Here is a 24,404-nt window from a genome sequence, read left to right on the forward strand (position 1 = left end):
CGGCCGTCGACGTCGGTGCATGTCCAACCCCTCGTCCAAATCCTCGTCGCCTCCCGCAAGCCACCGCGGTGTTTCCCGTCGTCCTTAAGGTAAGAACACGTATGCATGCATGCATCTGTGTATTGTAGTTGTCGCGCATACGTATATAGACTTCAATTTTGAATCTGTGGTGGATATTTCAACTACGAAAAATCCATGAGGAAGCATCCAAATTCAAAAATTGTTGATGTTTAATCGGTGCTGATGATCGTCATCATCAGTTTGAGGAGGTGGTGATACGGGGTGAAGGTGGGCCACCGCGGCAGCAAAGGCCCAGGGCTGTGCTGCTGCTGCTGCGGCTGCGGCGGCGGCGGAGGCAGACGAGGTGGTGGCGGCCCGTCGGAGAAGACGATACTGAAGGGTATCACGGGGGTGGTGTGCCCGGGGGAGATGCTGGCCATGCTGGGCCTATCCGGCGGGCAGCCGGGAGACCACCCTACTCACCGTCCTCGGGGGCCGCCGCCTCGCCAGAAAGCTCTCCGGCGAGATCATTCAAGGATGGGCTATGATTGTATAACGAGGACCATGGTGTGTGGGATCTCACCGGAGCAAAACACCGGGAGGTATTCCCGAGGAAGGATCGGATTGGCGTTAATTTTGCAGAGGCCCAGGTTATTCTGCGACATAAGGGCTAGAGCAAAGATGGATATAGCGTTAGGCTTGGGGTTGAAGTGCCCTCACCCCATTATTGTGTGTATATATATATATATATATTATATAACCGTTAGTGGATATCCGAGAGTCAAATTTTAAATCCATTCTAAATTCTAATAGATTTAAATTTTAAATATTAAATTTTATAAAATTTTGCTAAATAGGTCCTATACATGTTTGCCTCAAACTGCTGCTGCCATGTATTACTAATTATATTATTGATTTTTATTTGATATTAGTTATATTCAGATTATGCCAAAAAATTTCTTTTCGTCCTTCCTTTTCTTATTTTTTATTTTTTTTGTAATTCCAACCTAGATATCCAACCTAACTTGAATAACCTATCCTGCATAACAATTAATCGAACAGCTTGAGGTATCTGACAAATTTACTATTTTCTGATGGAACAAGTTTGAATTTTTTGGATAAATTTTTACTAGAATTTAGGATGGAATGTAGAAGTAGGATTTTAAATAGATTTGGATATGAGTAGGTAAATTTTATACGTATCCTATCCTTCTCATTGCCATTTCTAGTGTTGCCATGTCTATTGGGGCTGCCATAATGTTGCAACCAGGTGCTTCCTAATTCTGACCCGACAAATCTTTAATCTAACGGCTATGATTAACTAGAGTGATGAATTCCCAGCCCTAAAACTCTAGTTCGGGCATGTGAGGATAAAAGTCTGAGTCGGTCACGACATGCCAAAAGGTAAACATGTGAAAAGAAAGGGCAAAGGGAGGCAAAGTGGTAGGGCTTAGGTTGTGGGACCCTCCACGTCAGACCGTTCCTACCAATGATTTTGGGGCGGCCTAAGTCTATGTCACATCAAACGGTGAAGGGCAGCCATCGCTCGAAAAATTCTATCTTTCATGCACCACATGGCGGTGCACCTCTATCACCAGCACATTCCTATAAGCCTCTTTCATCAAGCACTCATCTTGATAATCATTTAGACTACATGCACCACGGTAGCTGATTTCTATGGACCTTATTCATCAAATGAGCTTCTTGTTGCATCATCATAAACACTAGAGGATTTGATTAACCGCATACAACCATACTAATGCATGCAGTGTAGATAATAATTTTTTTAATGTTTGGTTTATAAGAACAATCGTATATGATTGGCATGGTGCAGTGACATATGGTGTACATAGTGTAGGATACAATTTCTCTTGAAAACAAAAAAAAAAAAAAAAAGTTTGACCTTCTGTTCCTCCTCCACGGAGGCCAAAGCAAGGCCCCGATAGTGGGGAGCATTATTGTCACTTTCCTTTTATGTCTTCCACAATGGGACGCTTTAGCTCACTAACTCAACACATGGCATAGCTAAGTCAACAAGACTTTGTGCCACCAACTTGACCTATGTCATCCATCATCAGCAGATTCACCCAATTAGCGCTTAATGGTTGAAAACAAGCACCAAGACTCTCTAACATAGCCACTTTCCATGTAATGAATCATCCAGCATTCGTTCTTTTATCACAAGTAAAAGAGATGGGGAGTTTTTCTGCCCATAACCATATATATTGCATTGTTTAGCTTTCTAGCTCAACTAGGTTTCTCACAAGCTCTGTCAGAAACATAATTAAGGGTCTGTTTGGATAATCCAATAGGATTGGATTGAATTTCTTGCTAGATTCATAGATTGAGCATCGATTTAAGCATAGCTCATATCAACCAAATACGTCCCAACTAAATTTTGTGGGAGGAAAAGTATCTTCATGAATGTTTTTTGCTCTCTATATATAGATCGGTAGACCCATGGGATGGCATTTAGGCTGAGACTTGGACAGATCTTTAGAATATGTAGGCCCTAAGTAGGCTCAACCAAGTGGATGGGAATTTTTGAGTTTGTAAGCATTGTGTACGTGCATTATTGTTCCAAAACCACGATATTCCAAGACAGACCAACATAGTGGCCCCATGCTCCCAAGTGCATGGGATTTTTATAATATGAATGCCAGTAAATGAATCCATGATAATAGTTGGAGTCTATTCATGCTTTTAATCATTTCTAAATCCAAATATATATAAGATCTCGCTAGCAACCTATGATCTCATATTTAAGGACAAGCAACCATGTAGCCACGTATCTCATGAAGATTTTTTTTCACTTTTCTATGGAAAAGGCTATTCTGATGCTTAACCACTCCTAGATCTTAATATTATGCACTTGAGAATCAGGTGACTGGAGGAAAAAAAAGGATAATGGGTTTTTTGAAGAACTATTTGCTATGCCTTTATTCTTTCCAATCTCCCTTTTCCACAAAATGCTTTGCTTTCTTATCCAAAGGAAACGAACAGTTCTACCAAGTTCTTTAGCACAAAGATATTCCTGAGGGTTGCCTTTTGAGATGATCATGGACCAAGTTTATGATTCTTTGAGTGGTTAGCATGTGCTTGTTTCTACCAAATCCAAGAAAAGATATGTTGAATATAAGCCATCTCTCTCTTCCACTGAAGTGAGCCCCTTTTGGCTGTGAAAAGTACTTATAACTAGTTTTATCTGCACCACAAGCATCTCCTCTCTCCATTCAGATGCATGTCCCATAGTCTTTTCAACTAAGGAGCTTTTTGAGATTACATTCTATGGAAAAGAAGTCACCATGGGTCTTAACGCAACCTTCTAGATACTAGATTATCTTTGCTCTCTCAAAATCAGGAATCCAACGACATTATTCACACCCTCCATGCAACATGGGGCCACCTGGTTTTTAGCCGAAACTGGAAGGAAACTTTCACCTAATTACCTGAAATGATTGAAGAGATGCAGACTTACAATGCAGTAACATAAATTGCACATAAAAGAAAATTAGTTGCTTTTGGGATCTAGTAGCTGATCACACACACACACACACACACACACACACACACACACACACACACACACACACACATATATATATATATATATATATATATATATATATATATATATATATCTGTGTGTGTGTGTGTAAGCTGTAAGAGAGAAACCCTACAGTAGAGAAGAAAAATGATTACAGCCGCCACCTTTTCCTCTCAAGATTCCCTCATTTGGTTCCTTATTCCTCTATGTTTAAGACCCAGACTATCATATTTGAAAGGTTTAGCAGAAGTGCAGATTAAATTGTTAAGCATTTTTGCCTAAATTATAATCCATCCACATCTCAACAAGAATTTGCCAGCTGGTTGGTAACCCTCTACTCCTGGAAAGACTTAACATTGATGGTGGCACTCCCAACAAATTTCTCAAAAATAGAAATATAATATAAGAGTATAATTTCTGTTAATATAATAATATGAGAACACCAAAACATCTTAAGCAGTAAACAGAAGCTAAAAAAGAATAGTAAATAGTTATACACAGGGGTAAGTAGTTATGCTGCATGCTATATTCAGTTATGTAAGAGCACTAACAAACATTATCCGAAGGCCTCATCTGTTTGTTGATAATATAACAGAGTGTGCACTTAAATAAAGTTACATATACACACACACACACACATATGTATTGGCCGACTAAAATCCCTAACAATCAATACTTAAAACTAGGTAAAACTAGATTTCAGTACTTTTTTTGTTGCAGAATATGATAATCTATTATCTCTTTTAAACCTTAGAAATGATTCAATACTAAAAGTATTGGAATTTGGTAGATAAAAATGTAAAGATATTAACATCTTTAAGGATTTTCTAATAAGCATGGTATGCCATACCGGACCGAACCTAGTGATACGGGGCGTACCGTACCAGTTTAGTACCGGTACTTGGTACGGATGACGTACCGATACTCAGTACATATAAAAAAAAATGTCCGATACTGTACTAATATGGCACTGGTATGAAGTCCGGTACCGAGACGGCGAACCTTGCTAACAAGTGTGGATTTGAAAATTGAGAGGTTTAGGGTGATTGTCAGCTAATTAGTTAATATCTCTATAATAGTTGGAACAAGGTCTGCTGATTATGACATTTGTGTGCTTAACCCTTTCACTCTAAAATTGATCCTTTTTATTCCATCGCATTTAGAGGCCAATTAACATCTTCAAGCATGGGCCATCCTTGCAGAGGCCTCGCATCCTAGCGTGCGCTCCAAGTGGCTGTGTGCTCATACGCTCATTCCAATTCATTACCTAAAGTACACGCAGATCCACACCAACCCAACTCCCAAACAACGCAAATGTATTTTACTTCATCATCTTCCATCCATACACCACAAGTGTTAACTAAGCTTGCTTTCCCTCCTTGATGTAAAAGTGAGTGCAACAAAGCTAATTGGTAGGTCCACCCAGCCCATCCTCCTCCTCTCCTTCTGCCATGTATATTAGAGAACCGTGTATGTAGTTCCTCTCAAGTATATGTAACTCCAGCTCCAAACCGCCATCGTCATCAACAACACCATAAGAACACCTCCTCTTCCTCTTTCTCATCCACCTCCACTGTATCACGGGCCACCAGAATTAACAAGCCATGCGACCCCACGAGCCCGAGTCCGGGGGAGGCCACCCAAATCCTCATCCAAATCCTCATCGCACCCCGCATGCCACCGCAGTGCTCCCCGTCGTTCTTAAGGTAAGAATACGTATGCATGCATGCATCTGGATGTTGTAGCCGTCACGCATATGTGTATAGACGTGGATTTTGAATCCGTGGCACATATTTCAACAATGAAAAATCCATGATGAAGCATCCCAATTCAAAAATTGATCATGTTTATGTTGGTCCTGATGATCATCTTCAGTTCGAGGAGGTGGTGTACAAGGTGAAGGTGAGCCACCGCGGCAGCAAAGGCCCAGGGCCATGCTGCTGGGGCAGAGGAGGTGGTGGTGGCCCGGCGGAGAAGACGATACTGAAGGGTATCACGGGGGTGGTGTGCCCGGGGGAGATGCTGGCCATGCTGGGCCCCTCCGGCAGCGGCAAGACCACCCTTCTCACCGCCCTTGGAGGCCGCTGCCTTGCCGGCAAGCTCTCCGGCAAGATTACCTACAACGGCCTCCCCTTCTCCGGCCCCATGAAGCGTCGCACTGGCTTCGTTGCCCAGGACGACGTGCTCTACCCGCACCTCACCGTGGCCGAGACGCTGGTCTTCACGGCGCTGCTCCGCCTCCCCCGCTCGCTGGACCGGGCCGAGAAGGTCCTTCAGGCCCACCAGGTCATGGCCGAGCTCGGTCTGACCCGGGTGGCCCACACCATGATCGGCGGGCGCCTTGTCCGTGGCGTCTCCGGCGGGGAGCGCAGGCGGGTCAGCATCGGCCTTGAGATGCTCATCAACCCAAGTCTGTTGCTGCTCGACGAGCCGACGTCGGGGCTGGACTCGACGACGGCGGCGAGGATCGTGACTACGCTGAAGCGGCTGGCGACGGAGAGAGGCAGGACGGTGGTGACGACGATACACCAGCCGTCGAGCCGTCTGTACCACATGTTCGACAAGGTGGTGGTGCTGTCGGCGGAGGGGAGCCCGATCTACTACGGCCGGGCCCACGCGGCACTCGACTACTTCGCCTCCATCGGCTTCTCATCGCCCCTCACCCTCAACCCCGCCGACCTCCTCCTCGACCTCGCAAACGGTACGTTGCATTCCCTCCTTCCTCTTCGTTAATTTTTAGCACCACCGTCGCCGTCGGTCCGGCTGGGTCTGGCTCTAGTTTTGCTGTGAGTTTTGCTGGGCGGGCGTGCCTTCTTTCTTGCTATCCGGCGTGGGCCAAGGCAGCGCGCAGGAAGTGGCCCAGGGCAGCACCTCGAGCAAGCCCACTGGGGGTGTTGACAGGAACAGGTCTACGGGCCCCACTTGATCATGGGCCCACAGCACTTCCACCACCACCACCTGCAAGATCTTCGAGGTGGGTAGTGGATTTAATTCGTGTTCCAGATTCCGTCCAGTTTGTGAAGTATCTATTATCAGGTTGGATAAACCAACCACTACTGGAAGTAAAGATTAGTGGAGAGTGTGTAATTGAACATGACAGACATATAAGTGCTTGTTTCATTCTATTATTCGTCTCTTTCGGATAAGTAATTATTCTCTTCGACCAATGAACAAGCAACAAAGAGCGATTGATCTACAACCCTGCACAAGCAGGAGAGCATTCCAGAGGAACGTATATGGAGGATCAAAGTTTTTCGGGAGATAGAAAAAGATTTGTATGAACTGTAGCAGATACTCTTCTTCCACCGAAAGTGATAACATCTTTCCTGACTTTGTTTAGAGAAAAGATTATTATTGATTTGCTTTTCTCGGTCCTATAAATTTATGATTTACCCCTAAGTCAGCATAGGAGAATGAACTGTTTCAGCTTTTACTTGTTATGGGCGTAAAGATTTTTGAGTCCTGGGACACTGCTCTCTCTCCCACAACGAATGCTTTCGTTGTTAAGCATTTACTTGGCCTAGGATTTGTTCACCCATGTCCATCATTCACCATGCACTTGTAAAGCCATACCTTCTGCACATGAAAAACTTTTACTTGCTTATAATTTGAAAATTTTAGTTTAATTCATAAAAACTATTGTGATACATCAGAAGAGATCATTGGATATAATAAGTTTCCAGGCCAGCATTTCACGGATTCAAGGTACTTTTCTTTTGTTCAGGGATTACACCGGATTCCCCGCGTGCAGCCGAGCATGGAGAGGCCCCCGGTAGCACGGAGCGGGAGCAGCAGGCGGTGAGGGAGGAGCTCGTCTCCGCCTACGACCGCAACATCGCCACCGGATTAAAAGCCGAGCTCTGCAGCGTCGATCCAACCAACTACGGCTACACCAGAGATGCGGCCATCGCCGGTGAGCTTTCCAAATCGACGTCCCTTGCCTTTTCCGCTACTAAGAACTCATTTAAAGCAGCACCATTACTTGTTGCTATTTCCTTGCTTAATTATATGGTGGGGATGCAGCAAAGAGAGATCAATGGTGCACAAGCTGGTGGGAGCAGTTCCAGGTGCTGCTGAGAAGGGGGCTCAAGGAGAGGAGGTACGAGGCCTTCAACAAACTTAGGATCTTCCAGGTCCTCAGTGTGGCCACCCTCGGAGGGCTCCTTTGGTGGAAAACACCGCCGTCCCATATCCAGGACAAGGTAATTAATCAACCCAATCCTCTTCCTCTTCCTCTTCCTCTTATTCTTCAGCAAGGAGAAGGACATATATATGGCTTTGAAGAAGAACGTACAATGAGTTGCATGCATTTGTCTGGCAGACGGCATTACTCTTCTTCTTCTCGGTGTTCTGGGGCTTCTACCCTCTATACAACGCCGTGTTCACCTTCCCTCAGGAGCGGCCCATGCTGATCAAGGAGCGGTCCTCCGGCATGTACCGCCTCTCCTCCTACTTTCTGGCTCACACCGCCGGCGACCTTCCCATGGAGCTCGCCCTCCCCACTGCCTTTGTCCTCATCATATACTGGATGGGAGGCCTCGATCCACGTCCCACAGCCTTCATCCTCTCCCTTCTTGTTGTCCTCTTCAGCGTCCTCGTCTCCCAGAGCCTCGGCCTGGCCATGGGTGCCCTCCTCATGGATGTCAAGCAGGCCACCACCCTTGCCTCCGTCACCACCTTAGTCTTCCTCATCGCCGGCGGTTACTACGTTCAGCACATACCCCCCTTCATTGTCTGGCTCAAGTACTTGAGCTACAGCTTCTACTGCTACAAGCTCCTCCTCGGCGTCCAGTTCAGCGAGACCGACTACTACGAGTGCTCGCCGGGAGTCATGTGCCCGGTGGTGGAGTTCCCTGCAATCAAGTCAGTGGGACTCAGCAACATGTGGATGGACGTATGCATCATGGCGCTCATGCTCGTAGGGTACCGGCTCGTCGCTTACCTGGCCTTGCATCACCTGCAGAGCTGGTAAGGAAGAGGAAGCCACCATGTCCATCTTGCATCCTCTATAGATCGCCTGCCTTGACCAAAAGACACACAGTGAGCATCAATGAGCCAAAGAACAATAACGTCGAGTCGTAGAGACACAGAGGAGACCAATAATCAGATGCTTCGATCTTTTTCATTGTGAGAAAGTTGCCAATGAGTACAATCCACCAGCATGCAATGCATTTTAGGAGAGTGCATGCAAAAGTATAATCAAATTTTGATATTATTATGCATGAATAAGATTAAGTACAAAGGTAATCTGTTATCAGAAATCATGGCACAGAAGATGCTGGTTCTATTGCTTCTGGTAGCCATAAAAGTTGATAGAGCTTTTCAGCAATAAAATCTACTTAGTTACCAGGATGATGACTCAAAAAAACAGAAATGGAAGTCCAAAGGTACTGTTGAGCTTTGAAATTGGTGAATCATTATTAATTCTTGGAAATTTAAAAAAGAATTACGGTTCTCTGCACAACGGATTTTACATGATCAAAATCTACTGAATATTGTACATACAAAATGTGGAGAAAAGAACTGGGCAGGTGAGAATTTGGGGAATGAATGAGACCTTATGAGATTACATATTGCTGCAGATTCTTTGTTCTCTTCTTGCTCTTCAATTTTCTAAAGACATTGGATTCAATCTGCCGAATCCTTTCTCTGCTCACACCCATCAACTCCCCAATCTCTTGCAGCATTTTCTGTCATCCCATCCTCCAGCCCAAACCTCCATCTGATCACTTGCTTTTCCCTTGGATTTAGAGTATCCAGCACCTTATTCAGATCCTGCTTCCTAAATTGCTTTATGAGAATTTCTTCTGATGTTTCAGCCTCGGGATCTGCTATAACTTCCTGGAAAGCAACCAACATACATTAGTCAAAACCAGGAACAGAAGATCGGAAAGAGATATCGGTCTTTAAAAATATACAAGAGGATAAAGAAAGAGGATGATGGACAGACCGAAGGCTTTAGGCTTTGGTTGATACCAATCTTCTGGTCTAAAGATCTTGGGGCTTTAGGGGTTAGCATAACTGCATTAAGCCTCTTCGTCGACAGCCCTGTTGCTTCCGCAACTTCTTCATAATCAGGATGCCTTCCATTCTCACTGTAAAGCTGCTTTTCAGCCTCCCGTACTCGATAAGTTGCTTCAACCATGTGCAACTGTTCAACCCCCAATATTAAGAGATGGAAAATATTAAGAGATGGAAAAAAGAATCACTAAAAAAGGCATAATTGGAGGAGAACCAATTAACATCAACTCTATAACATACAACTTGTCGTCCAGTTTAAAGAGGATAGAGAGAAAATAAATTCAAATGTTAGCATACAATTCAATCTCCAATTTTATAGTGACTCAAATAATTTGAACTTAGCAAATTTTCCCATCTCAGTATTAGCAGAAATGGGGGCTTCTCTCTCTCTCTCTCTCTCTCTCTCTCTCTGTATGTGTGTGCGTGCACCCGCGCGTGCGTGCCCGCATGAGTGCACATTTTTGTAGTCTGTGAGGATTTTCTTTTGGGCGGGGGGAGGGGAGCGCAGGGTGGGGTTGAGACATATGACGAAACTCTGAAACTCTGATAAGGAACAGAGATTCCATTCCATAACCTAACTGAAATTGGTATGTACAAGAAAACCTTCCTTCTACTTTCAGCTGTAACATCTCATAGTGCACTTTCAACTTCATGTGGGCCCACAAATGCTTACATGCTGAAACGTGACAAATTGTAGAGACGGTGGTCTTAACTCCCCTACATCCTTAAGTATTTCGCATTCTAAGAATAATGGGATGAAACATCTGTACAGTCCTGCACTTAATGCTCCACAAAAGTAGCAATCTATATTCAAGCAACCTTAACATTCCTCAAGTTATTTTAATGATGCCGCATACAGGTATGCATATCCTTGTCTAACAGCAATGCCACCCTGATAAAAAAAGCTTTTCTCAGCAAGTTTCAACAATGGTATATCCGACCAAAAAACTGAACCACAGACCTAAAAACACTTTCTTTGTACATTCCCAAGTGCTTAAGAGGTCTCACTATAATATCTCTACTCATTTCAAAAGTCTACTTCCTGTTAGCATATAATATTAGATGCTGAATGTAAAAAGCCTGGAGTTTTCCAACTATGTTTTTGAAAGAAATCCCAAGACAGCTCCAGATAACACTTAGCCACCTATAAAACACAAACGGCTGTAAAAAAAATCCATTCTTCATGACTTTTTTTTTTTGCTTCTTTTTTTATACCCAAGGAAGATATAGCCAATATAATGAAAGATATGCCTCTACTCCTGTATGAAGGAGGCATGTCCTTTGCTCATTTTGGAAAGACAAATTCATAGGGACTTAATCAGAAGAATGGAAGAAGAACGACAGTTGTTTCATCCACAATCCAAATGGTAACAGCCAAGATACAAAACAGCTGACTTGAAATCTTCAAGAAAGGAAATATCTTCTTTTTACCATTTTTCCAGACCTTCCTTCAGTTGTCAGTAATGCAGCTTCGTATTTTATTCTCTAATTAACTTTAAAGGTATTAATACTTTCCCTTTTTTTAAGTGCATGTTCTCCAGAACTTACCAAATTGTTAATATGAAATATCTACATTCATCCAATTTCAAGAACAATGGGTAATAGTAATGCTGCAATCCATGTGAATGATGTCAAAGGAGAACTTACTGGCAAACGAATTGTCCTAGATTGTTCTGAAAGACATCTGCGAATTGCTTGTTTGATCCACCAGTGTGCATAGGTTGAAAACTTAAACCGCTTTGAAGCATCAAACTTTACAGCACCCTTTACCAGGCCTCGGCATCCTTCCTGTAAAAAAATATTCAAAATCAACATACTGAAGCTGGACAGAAACCAGTAAAGTTTGCACTGATTCCCAAGAAGAATATGCAGACACCTGAACAAGATCCTGTAGGTTCATTCCCGCATCCTGAGTTTTTTGCAATAGACATAACAAGCCGTATGTTACTTTTAATCATTTTGTCTTTGCAAAAGGTTCCAAAACTCAGCGCTTCCTTAGTGTCCTTTGATCGACTCCAGCTGGTGCTGCCCATTGAGCAAAGGTTGGTTGGTCACCATTTCTTTCTGCAAGCTCCTCTCGGAGTCTTTCTAGCTTTAATAGGTCCTGTTCACATCCATCCAGCAAAGATAACATGAATTAGACCCAAAACGCAGATTGACTGGCAAATATGACATGATAAAACATGGTCCTCCAGGAACAGACTAATATGGAATGATAGTTGAAATGTTGACCACAAGATGAGTATAATAAGCATGAGAATATTGTGGAAGTGCATCATAATTAAATAGGACTGAATCCAGACACGAGAACATCAGCAAGAGCTTAGGAGCAATAAAGAATGTAGAAGAACAAAAAAAGGTAAATATATATGATGATTAATATGTTCACGTTATATAGCTTGGACAAGTCCAATGAGCAGGCGGTATCCATTTGAGGTTAAAGGGTTATAAAATAGGAGGAGAAGAACAACAAAGTCTTGACTGAAAGTAAGGAAAAGGAATTAGAAGGAAGCTGTGGTTTTGGAGGACTTAGGAAATGAAATGAAGGAGAATCGGTAAATACAAATTGATGGAATGAGGATCATGTTAATACTTTTAAATCTAGAACTATAATTCTGGTCCATCTAGTGCTTAGATCTGTCCATCCACTCAATCTTTGTTACTTCATGCGAATGAACTCCTGCCACCACTATCTAGAAAGCTAGTGACAGATAGACTGATGCATGTCAAAGCAAGCAAACAAGTAATAAAGAAAATCATTTTAGTCCAAGGTTTTAAGTGTTGCATGCTGATGCTGTGCCAGACTGGCACTGGCACCATACATGATGTGCCGTCTTCTGCCATGCCAGCACTTGGGTTGCACTGGCACTTAACAGTACGACACACTAGTCCAGGCTTGGCATGCTGGTTCTCTAATCCTTCTTTTAGTCATCAAAAATGCCTCAAGAAACGCAGATATGTCCCTCAAACCTATCAATGCAGTAGCTCTTTACCTGAATTCCATCCGACAATTCTAGCTCTTCAGCTGCTGTGAGAAGCTTTGATGTCCCTGTTGTACCCCTCAAATAACGCAAGGGATCTGAATAATCAATCTCCTGAAAAGCTGAGCACTTTTTCTTGCTAGATGATCCAGATTTGACAGGGATAACACTAGAAGCAGCCTTCTCTGCTGCCCTTGCTCTTCTAGCTTTCCTCTCAGTTCGACGTCCAGATCTCACAGCTATGCTCTCAGAGTATTGCATTTTTGGGGGTTCAAGTTCATTATGTGTTAAATTGGAAATATCCACGTCTTGATATGGATCTTTGGCAGGATGTTCCTCATGGGGCTTAGTGTCACTTGCAGTAGACCTCTCAAGCCAGAGGATTTCAGCTTCAGATGAAAAATCCTCTGACTTTTCTAATTTTACAGATGGATCATTTACAAAGATCAGAGCAGCATCTTTTGCAGCTTCAACTGCTGTTCTAGCAAGAGCAACTGCCTCCGCTGTACCTGTGAGAAGTGCTTCTGTTGCTAGGGTTGCTTCAATATTGGTCTGGACAAATTGAAAGAGAACAAGGAAAAAAATAAATAAATAATTATACATTTATGTGCCTAAATGAGGTAAAGATTTGTTGTTTGCTGAACCCAATCATCCCATTAGAGTTTGAATAAGAGGGTCAAACAAATCATGAGCATTGATAACCTGTGGTGATTTTTTGACATGTGAAGATAAAGAAAATATGTTTCTTTATCATGTTTGGCACCGTCATTCGCATAGTGTTGTTATTTGATCATTTTAGTTTAACAGGAAAGCACAGGCGCGTGCTTAGTTATACAATGCCATCCAAAAAATCATGTATAAACTTTATTCTGGAAGCAATGCAGCTATACTGCTGTCTCACTACTATCTTTTTAAATAATAAATTTTAGAACATGGGTTGCGGATCCCTAATTAATTTATTCCTGTTGAGATACAGTTTTAAACTCATAATTTTATTTTAAAAAATGAATCTGGGACTGATGATATCGAACTGCAATACTAGATTCAGCCGAAGAGAACCACTATTAATTGAAGAAATAAAGAGAAAAACTTCTCCCCATATCGAACATTGATGAGAATTTTCACCCCCCACACTGGGCTTTGTAAAGTTTCCTTCTTGGAATTCTTCTCAGATTTACCTACTCGGCATTTGTTTATATTCCCATTTGAACTACTTAGACATTATTGCAAAGTAGTGTACAATTTTTGGCACTGAACGTTGTCGAAACAAGCCTTCACTAGCATATCTTCCGTATTTCATTTTCTCATTCACTCTATTGACTTTACGAATCAATTCAAATTATTGAATTTATGGTGAGCATGCCAATATTGAAATACAACCTTGTGAAAAAATGACCCAATTTCGACAACACTTAGGGCTCGTTTGGTTCGCAGGAAGCATTTTCCTTTCTAGGAATATGATTCCTGGGAAACAAATTCCTAGGAAGAGAATGCCTAGGAAAATACTTTTGGCATGTTTGGTTGACCATGGGAAAGTGACAAATTTCCAAGGTGATTATGTTTGGTTGGCCATCCACTTTCCTAGGAAAGTTATATATAATTCCTATTATGCCCTTAATAAAAATTAGATTTTTAATGCCTCTTTAATGCTTCTTTAATGCTGAAGGGACTTTTTGGGAAAAAGTAAAAATGGAGTGATTCCCGCCTCATGGGAAAGTAACTTTCCCATGTTTCTCATAGGAAAGACTTTTCCATGAAATGTGGGAATCACATTCCCATGGGAATACAACTTTCCCTTCTCTCTCCTTTGAAAACTCCAACCAAACAAGAGGCATCTCATTACTTTCCCGTTGACCACACTTTCCCCCCTTCTTTTCCCGCGAACCAAACGAGCCGTTAAAGAAAAGCCAACTCTAACCTTCATTGGTAGACCAAGGTCTCCTACATATGTCAAGGGTCTTGTAGCAGCTAAGGAGGTTGAATGAGCTTCCAGTGAATGTATACACTCCATGTCAATCACAGCTGCAGTTGAGGATGAAACACATTGACTACGAAAACAAACAGAATCGCTGGCCTTTGCTGCAGAAACAGAAATTCAACGTACATAAAAATTTTTATATCACAACTTTGTGAAAGCATCACATCCCAAACATGCTATACAAGCTGGGCACCTAACACAGCCGGATATTTTGCAGGGCACTGACCTTGTAAAGGCCTCAAAACCTATGCAAAAACAAAACTTACAGCATCAATTTGAGGCCTTGCATTCTTCATAGGATCATGCCCAGCCTGGGTGGCGGGTTTGGGGCATGATGGAAAGATTGCTGAAAGGCATGACTGAAGAATTAGATGCATTAATTTCTCTAGTACCAGAATGCCAGTGACAGATAAAACATGCCTAGATTCTTGTATTCGCAGAATACGATTCAGAAATCTAATCAGATTCCAAGAGGATATCCTGTCATGCCACTCTACAATGCTTTCCTCTTGGTGGCATTTAACACCAGAATCTCAGGTTGTTTGGATCCAGACAACTTACATGAACAATGCTACAAAAAAATAACAATTTTTTGAACGGTTTTTTTTTAAAAAAAAATCTTTGCCTAATTTTACCAAACAAAACTAAGAAAAGCTTTGGTTTTCGGAAGGCGACTTACAGTTAAGGGAAGGGTGATGGGAGAGTGGTCTGAAATGGGCGTCGGAGGAAATGGAGGGGTGCTTGAACTGCGGCACCAGGCACGCCATCCCCCAACTCTTCTTCTTCCTCCTATTTTTTGCTTCTTTTTTTGTTATTATTTTCTGATTGGCCGATCGACTGCGAGAGATGAGATGAGGAAGGAAGATGAGTTTGTGTTCTGGGAAAATTCATCAATCTCTTCTTCTTCCTTCTTTTCTTTCGTCGACGTGACGCTGAGAGGGGTGGGATCAGGAAACGGATAACGGAGCTAATGGCAGAAGCATCGAGCCAGCGAGAGAAAAGTGAATCCCAGAGAATGAGAGAATTGAACCGGACCGGACCACCAGCTTCCACTGAACCCAACCCGGTCCAATTTCTCCCCTCAGCAACCAAATGAGGGTAGGGGTGGCAATCGGGTCGGGTTGGACATAAACGGGTCGGATCATATATAGGTCGGGTCAGAAAATCATAAACCTGAACCCGACCTGTTTATTAAACAGATCAGAAATTGCAACCTGAACCTGACCTGTTTAATAAACAGGTAACCCGACCCGACCCGTTTAACCTGTTTAATAAATAGGTCACCTGTTTGCCCAATCCGACCCGACCCGTTTAACCTGTTTAGTCTAACCCATGCTGAACCGACCTGTTTAACCTGTTTATCCAACCCGACCCGACCGGTTTAACCTGTTTGTCTAAAGCTATCGGTAATTAAGAAAATAAGTTAAAAAAATGGTTGCTCGGCGATCACTAAAGCTGAAAACCACAATCTACTCTGTTCCAGTTTGACTTACTCAATGATCATGTCCGTCGGAGTCTGGCTTTCATATGCCAGTAACTGACAACCAAGAGATAGCAGCAAATCGTCCATCCCATCAGATCAAGACATCATCAATTCACGGACATCCACAAAATGTCCATACCGAGAAAATAGGGCATAGAGAACGACCACTCGATATATTAAGAAAGAATAGCACTCAAGGCTATACAGGAATGATATCCAAATTACGAAGTCAATCCGATCCCAGTTCCCAAACAGGCAAGAAAATATTAGAATGAAAATACTCATTCACGAGGGGGAACACTTAACCACAATTCATCAACCAAGCACTAGTTTTTTATGTAGTAGCAAATGATATCACTATACTCAAAAGCACCAGTTTGAGTGGGAGAGGGAGGTGCAGTGATCTCATATCCGCTCATACTAGCATTTGAAGCCATGGCAAATGGACAAAATTATGATGAGGATTAATGCAATGATGATGCCCAAGACGATCAGTTTTATCTTCATGTTCTGAAACCACATCTTCCTTCTCATCTTTGTTCCTTGCTGCCTGAAATCTTGAGCCTGCAAACCCCAAACACAAGAAAACAATTTAATGTTGAACAGCCTTGAGGGAAAAAATAATCACCAAAAAAAGAAATTGAATGCAAACCATCCCTGTCCACGAATGGTACTGCCAGAAGCAAATCCAAGAAAACATCCAGATGCCCACTAAGGGTTGGTGAACGTAAGTTACAGACCTGATAGCGAAGGTTTTCAGTTTTGTCGACAAGCAACTCGATTTTCTCCCCACGATCAAGAACCTGAAAAGATGTTCTCAAGGAATTAATTATGCTACTTGTCAAGGAAAAGGGAATTACTGGCAACATTCCATAATTAAGGACAACAAAATCATTAAAATAATCACAAGTTAAACCATTAAAAGAGATACCATGATGTACCTTTTCAATATTTTCCATCATAACTCCTTTAACTTCTAAGACCTGCGCTTTCACTTTTTTTTTTTTTTTTTTTTTTTTTTTTTGCTAGTGCGGGTCGATCATACCCGGCGAGAGCGGATAGACCCAATAAAGTCGAAAAATAAAATACCTCGGAGTGCCAAGGGCAACTCCCCATCACCAAGCCATAAGGTGTCTCCAGAGTGACAAGCTACAAACGCAGCTACCCAATCCGCAGCACCATTACCTTCACGGTAAATATGCGTGGCCTGAAAGGCCCATCCATCCCTCGCCATGGCCCAGATGTCCCGGAGCAGGGGATGGTCACACCCGCCACCCCTCGGACCCCCCTGGATCCAACTAATAACGGTGGCTGAGTCGCCCTCCAGGATGATAGACCTAGCCCGTAGGACGCATCGGGCATAGCGAACGCCCGCCCAGGCTGCACTCAGCTCCGCACATGGAACCGAAGTATCAAATAACTGACTGCCACCAGCAGCCACGACCCTAGCAGATGGATCCCAAATAACAAAACCCGCGCCTCCCCTCAAACCACCATCCAGAACAGACCCATCAAAGTTGACCTTAAGAAAACTCGGGGGTGGGGGTTCCCAGTGAAAAACACCGTACGGGATACTGCCGAGGCAGGGTGGGAACCCCAGATGTCCCGAGCTGTCAAGGTCCCTCCAACAGGACTAGTATGACACAGCTCAGCCGCCCGAGCGCAAGCACTCTCGACCATGAATCGCAGTGACATGCGTCGTTCACCAAACAGGCAAGCGTTCCTGGCCAGCCAAATCTGGTAGGCAAGACAGCTCGCTCGAATAGCCGCCTGACGAAGCACTGGGGACCCCGATCCCTGACGCATGGCCTGTAGGAACATATCCCTGCATCGCCATACCCCATGTGGGACCCCTGCCAGACGCCAAGTAGCCCTAGCCCATGTGCACCGAAATAGGGCGTGGTCCACCGTCTCGGTCGCACCACAAGCCCCACACACCAGTGGGATCCTCACACCCCGACCGCCGAGAACAGCACTCGTAGGAAGACGGTCCCAGGCCACCTTCCAGAGGAACAACGCTACCCTCGGATGGAGCCCCAATCGCCAAATCCAGGCACAATCCGGACCAGGCTCACTACCTCGCCTAAGGAGACGGGAAAGGTCGCCCATCCTAACCCGGGACCTGGTCGAGGAGCTCCACACACGAAATCAGGTCCGCCACTCTGTGGTAGAGGGAGTGAGCGAACCCGCTCCGCCAAATACTGCCCGAAGAACCTGGCCAACCGAGTCTCATCCCAGCCAGCCACCCCGAGAGTCATGAGATCACAGACTCGAAGACCCTCCCCAGCCTTAACACTAACCGTAGTCGGCCAAAGCCGCAAAGGAAGGCCGTCGACCCATGGGTCCCTGGCAACATCGATACTACACCCGTCGCCGATCAACCATCGGGTGTGACTAGACACTAGCGGCAAATACCGCGCTATCTCGCGCCATAGAAAGGAGCAACTCCGCCCTCCTCGGGCCCAGCCCTCTGGGCCTGCCCGTCCATAGCGGCTAGTGATGATCCGACTCCAGAACCCCCGCGGCTCCAGAATGACTCAGGCGGCATGCCGGGCAAGGAGCAGCTCTCGTCTCTCGAGGAGAGATGCCACCCCTAGACCACCCTCGCTGAGAGGAAGGCATATGCTTTCCCACGCCACCAGGTGCACCCCCCGTCCTCCTCCATGTGAGCCCCATAGGAAACCCCGAAAAAGTTGCTCAATCTTCAGTAGAACAGACTTTGGCACCACCGTATTTGCCATAAGATAGACGGGCATAGAGCTCAAAACTGATCGAATCAGCGTGACTCTGCCCATCATCGACAGGGATGCTGCCCGCCACCCCTCTAGTCTACCCTGAACCCGCTGCACCAGTCCAGTACACTCGGACACACGCAATCTCCTGCCCGAGATCGGAACACCCAGATAGGTCCAGGTTCCATCCTGCTCGGGCATCTCTAGAATCCTCCGGATCCCCCGTCGAACCGCGAGTGTCGTACCAGGGCTAAAGGAAATGGAGGATTTCTGGACATTCACTCTCTGACCAGATACAAAGCAATAAGCAGCCAAAACCCTCCTGATGGTCTGAGCATCCACAACGCGGGCCCGAGTCATGAGGAGGCAGTCATCAGCAAAGAGTAAATGTGATATCGGCTGGGCCCCAGGAGCTGGGACGTAGGCCCCTAGCTCACCGGCAGCACATACATCCCGCAGCGAGCGAGATAAGACATCAGAGCAAATAATAAACAAGTATGGAGATAACAGGCATCCCTGCCGAAGCCCCATAGTAGATCTGAAGAAAGGAGATGGGGAACCGTTGACTAAGATAGAAAACCTCGGTCCCCGAACACACCCCATAACCCACCTAATCCATGTCTCATGGAACCCCAAACTCTCCAAGGCTAACCTAAGAAAGCTCCACCTGATTCTATCGTAAGCACGTTCCATATCCAGTTTAACAGCCATCAGGCAATGTCGCTTCGGGGCCCGTCGAAGATCCCACATCATCTCTTGGGCCACCATGACATTGTCTGAAATATTCCTGCTACCCACAAAAGCACCCTGCTCGGGACAGATAATGTCAGCAAGGAAGGACTTCATACGAACCATGAGTATTCTTGCGACAACTTTATATAAAGTTGTACACAGACTAATCGGCCTAAAGTGGCTCGGCTCGACCGCATTCTGACGCTTAGGTATAAGAGTGACAAAAGTGGCCTTCCAATCGTCAGGCATCCCAGCCCGCCTAAAGAAACACAAGACCGCTTCCACCACTGCACTCCGAACGATACCCCAATATCTCCGGAAAAAGAAAGGTGGAAAACCATCTGGGCCCGGAGCCCTATCCTCCCCTAGAGCCCAAATGGCCTCACGCACCTCTCCCTCCGTAACTGGTCGAACCAACATAGCGTTCTCGGTCATACCAATTTGGGACTCAACCCTCGAGAGCTGGCCCGCAACATAAGACCCACTGTCCTCCGTCCAACGAGATCGAAAGAAATCGAGCAGAATACGGCTGATATCTGAATCGCCCTCCACCCGATGGCCCTGGTCATCCTGCAAGGACCGGATCATATTCCGCTGCCTTCTGATGACCGTAGAGCGGTGAAAGAAACTAGTGTTCCGGTCACCCTCTCTGACCCACTGGATTCTGGATTTCTGTCTCCAGAAGATCTCATGTTGACGCAGGATCGAGTGATGAGCGGCGAGCAGTCCCCGGAGGCTAACCATATCGGCCTCAGGGAGCACACCCACCGGATCTTCTCTTCTTTGAAGGTCAGCAATCGCGGCCTCCACACCTTCCAATTTCCTAAAGATATCACCCACAACCTCACGATTCCACCGCCGCAGCCGTCGCTTAGTCAGTTCCAATTTACGTGAGACCCTCTGCATGGCGTCGCCGCGAACCGGCAGACCCCAAGCTCCTCGGACAATGTCCCAGGATTGAGGGATGGACAGCCAAACCTTCTCGAAGCGGAAGGGGCACTGGTAACTAGAGCCCGCTGCCGTCGAAACCAGCAACGGGCAGTGGTCCGAAGCAATACGGGGTAAATGACTAACCCTGTAGGAAGGAAATCTAGTGAGCCAGTCAGCAGAAGCAACCGCCCTATCAATCCGCTCCCACACTCTGGCACAACCAGACTGGTTATTACACCACGTGAATTGCGAGCCGGAAAAACCTAGATCAACTAGGCCATTTCTCGAGATGAAGTCGCGAAACTCCCTCCTGTCCACGGAATCAGTAAACGCCCTCCCTCCACGTTTCTCACTCCTCTCCAAGATACAATTGAAATCACCCACAATCACCGTCGGAAATCCCTGAGCGATCAAGTGGGTAAGCTCATCCCACAGCACCCTGCTGGTCCGATGGTCAGTACTAGCATACACACCGCTCAATATCCATGGAGCACCATTAGGTTCCGAAATAATCATCAGGACCTGTTGGGCACAGTTATGGAAAACATCGACTGTGGCCACACCCCGCTTCCACAAAGCCACAATGCCCCCGGACAACCCCTGGGATTCAACCACATATGACTCCCACTCAACCTCAAACCGCCGTAATACACGATCCAGACCTCTACCAGACAGTCGGTTCTCATAGAGAAGGCAGATCGCTGGACTATGGATCTGAACCAACCTCCTGAAAGATGACATAAAAGCTGGCTTAGCCGCCCCTCTACAATTCCACGCAAGAATCCTCATGGGGAGAAGTCCGAGAGGTCGGCCGCAAGCACATCCACCCTCTGGGCCGTAGGGTCCATCGCTGCCTCGTGATGAGGAACATCCCGCAAACCCTCATCCACACTAGGCCCGGACACAACACGCAACACTGCCGCCCGGACCTGCTGAACGACTGTCGAGTGATCCGTAGACCTGCTCACCGCCTCCTCGGAGACACTCGAGTCGCCTAGCCCAGGCTCTACAGGTGCAGGCGCATCCCGCATCGGGCAATCTACACAGACTGGAAAATCGCTGGTCATGGTCAGGGTGCCCAAATCGGGCCCGCTCGAGACACCATCCCCTAGTCCCACATCCGCCGCTAGGGAACCTAGAATAGTAGGGATCTCGGACGATGAGGCTACCCCCAAAGCCCGGGCACTGAACTGGAACCCAGGCTCACCCGCCAGCTCGGCCCGTGGATCGGGCCCAATAGCAGGCCCATCTGTGGACCCCATAGGGCCCACATGGGCTGGGAACAGTGGAAGGCCCCCGCCCACAGGGGCCTTCCCAGAATCCTCCGCATGGGCCCCAGCCAAGCAGGGCCACGCCAAACCCATCGCGCGACGGGCCTGGGAACCCATCGCGCTTTCGCCAGTTTGCTTATTTCCTCAGGGACGTCAGGGTGATCCACACAATACTGCATGTGCTCTTTCAGTTTTGGCCTGAAATTTTAGTGAATATTTTTTTAACGTTAGTCAATGATTTTGCCATCAAAAGAAACATAAAATCACAGCAGTATCTTTGAATGGTTAGGAAGGAAAAAATATACCCAAACTCTCGGTTGAGGCCGTTAGCTGCAGCAGTTGCAGCTTTTCCTCCATATCTTTTGATGAAATCATCCTTAATCCTCTCCAGGAAGGCAATGGGAATTTGTCTGCCTGCTGACTCAACTGCAACTACACAATATGCTGCAATATCCCAGATGGATTTTACCCACTAATAATGAGTGCATAATGGTAAAGAACTTTTATATTCATGTTCTCAGTTTAAATATGCAAAATTCTCCTGACAGATTATCCAGCATAATTAAATAGCACTGTGCTTTTTCGATTTAAAGAAACTATTAAAGCATGAACCGAGACCACAATATATCCTTCATGTAAGGTATAGAAGGACGATAAAGGCAATATAAGAAACTATACAAGAAAGACCACTGATAACAATGAAGAAGAAAAAGCTTACTGACCATTTTATACAGAAAAATGCACATGCATGATATGATGTGAAACAAAAGAGAATATAAGGTCAATTGGAAACACAACAGTGTAATTTACAACTGAACTCATCTTCCAGCAAAAAAACCAGTCATACTTCATCCGATCAAACTATAATGCTTATTAAAGAGAGAAATTTACAGGGCTTAAATGATGTCAGAAGTAACTAGTAAGGCAAAAGCCACAGAGCCACCCAATGTCAGAAGCACTGGAGTCTGGAACATACACAAGCTACCCACGAGTCAAATCAATATCAATGTGGGTGCTCCGTGCTCCTCATTTCCATTTCCAAAACAAAACAGACCCAACGAAGACAGTTGAAAACCTTTAGTCAGAGCATCAAGAACACCACTGGACTCTAGATACTTCCTGAAAGCCTCCTTCTTTGCTTCCCTTTCCTGCACAAAACATCATCTACTTAGGCACACACTTTGAAACGAATTATTTAAGATAATGATCCATTTCCAAAACAAAGTTGTTAGCGTCTTGGTCATAGAAGCTGCTTTGGAAAATAGTGCACTTCTCACTTCTCAGACTGCTTTATATTCTTTCTTCTAAGACCCTTTCCATATGCAGTAGCAAACAAACAAAAAATATTCAGCTTATAAACTGTCTACATGATTATCCAAAGAGATAGATGCATGGTTGGAAATAGCTAAGTGATTGCAATTGCTTTTCTGCTATCATCCTGTTAAAAAGAAAAACAAAACGACATGTTTCAATGCTGTTTGGAAGGGAAATGGAAAGAAAATAAGTTAAAAAAATGCCACAGAGTAAGGCAAAAGCCACAGAGCCACCCAATGTCAGAAGCACTGGAACATACACAAGCTACCCACGAGTCAAATCAATATCAATGTGGGTGCCCCGTGCTCCTCATTTCCAAAAGAAAAACAAAACGACATGTTTCAATGCTTCTCTGCTATCATCCTGTTTCAATGTCAGTAGATACTTCTAAGTGATTGCAATTGCTTCTCTGCTATCATCCTGTTAAAAAGAAAAACAAAACGACATGTTTCAATGCTGTTTGGAAGGGAAATGGAAAGAAATAGAAGTATCTACTGTACGAATAGTTGTGTACGACATCATGCGACAATAGATATTTTTAGAATAAGGGCTAAGCACTATTAGACATGTTAGCAATTCAATCGAAAGATTCGAAACAAACCAAGCTTGGTAGCCAGGCAATGTGGACTGCAATCGTGGGTCCCTATAAACCAGAAAGAGACAGACAATGAGACCAAAAACAGAAACAGCAAAAGGAGTTGCATTTCTAATCAAGAGCCCAGTAGCCAGAAAGAGGTTACGCCAATACCCTCCAATGTTCATCACAAAACGCAGCGAGAAACCTATACTCATGATTTATTTCTCAATGGGGGCATCAAGATTTCTCACAAACCAAACTAAATACTTCCATATCGCGCCAAGAATGCCACATAACGCTACGAACTATCCCCCTGCTCTTCTTGAAACAGTTGATCACAGGGAAAAATGGCCCCCTCTAAAGAAAAAAACAATAGACTCCAAGAATCCAAGATAAATAACGGGCCCTTATCTGAAACAAGAAACCGCTAAAAAACCGAACCCATAGCGTCAGGAGACGGAGAAAAAGGGAAGGAAGAATTTGTACCAAAGCTCCCAACGAGAAGAAGAACAGACGTAGTACTTGTGCTCACATGGCGGTTGCCGAAGAGAATCTTGACGGAGTACTTGTGCGGGGCGGAAGTGGCGGTGCTCTCGTCGCCCCTCTCTTCCGACTACTCTGCAGAGATACTACTGCGAGGAGGAGGAGCCGAGGACGCCTGCGCTGCACGGGGAGGCGGAAGTAGCCGGCACGGGGGAGGAGAGGGCGGAGGTCCGGAGGAGGGGGGAAGAGGGACAGGCAAAGAACTCGGGCGGCGGCGGCGCTAGAGCTAACCCTAAGGTCCCTAACCCTAAAGAGAATGTGGAGTGATGGTCTGATGGAGTCGTGAATTCGTGAT

The 24,404-nt window shown here is 45.1% G+C and overlaps 1 protein-coding gene and 1 pseudogene across 3 annotated transcripts in view; one reads left to right on the plus strand and one right to left on the minus strand.

Moving 5' to 3' along the window:
* LOC103696134 (ABC transporter G family member 14-like) overlaps positions 1-8,896 on the plus strand; it is a 9,370-nt gene extending 474 nt beyond the window's left edge. The window contains exons 1-5 of one of the 2 annotated variants that reach the window (XM_026800785.4): positions 1-89; positions 5,423-6,248; positions 7,272-7,460; positions 7,571-7,749; positions 7,869-8,896. The exon at positions 1-89 is cut by the window's left edge and continues 474 nt beyond it. In XM_026800785.4, the coding sequence (XP_026656586.4) occupies positions 1-89; positions 5,423-6,248; positions 7,272-7,460; positions 7,571-7,749; positions 7,869-8,519 (1,934 nt within the window). In that variant the 3' untranslated portion in view covers positions 8,520-8,896. The other variant, XM_026800786.4, reaches the window with a different exon arrangement.
* Positions 7,193-24,404, minus strand: LOC103696135 (RNA polymerase sigma factor sigB-like; annotated as a pseudogene). The gene is made up of 11 exons (XR_016395745.1): positions 21,981-24,404; positions 16,751-16,813; positions 15,207-16,574; positions 14,468-14,628; positions 12,562-13,101; positions 11,445-11,672; positions 11,216-11,356; positions 9,498-9,698; positions 9,105-9,388; positions 8,490-8,564; positions 7,193-8,400 (listed from the first exon to the last, which is right to left on the minus strand). The product of XR_016395745.1 is annotated as an RNA polymerase sigma factor sigB-like (transcript).

The sequence above is a fragment of the Phoenix dactylifera genome, chromosome 6, assembly GCF_051530095.1.
Source record: "Phoenix dactylifera cultivar Ajwa chromosome 6, Ajwa_hap1_PhDact_Kaust_v1.1, whole genome shotgun sequence".
In the NCBI taxonomy this organism is placed as follows: Eukaryota; Viridiplantae; Streptophyta; class Magnoliopsida; order Arecales; family Arecaceae; genus Phoenix; species Phoenix dactylifera.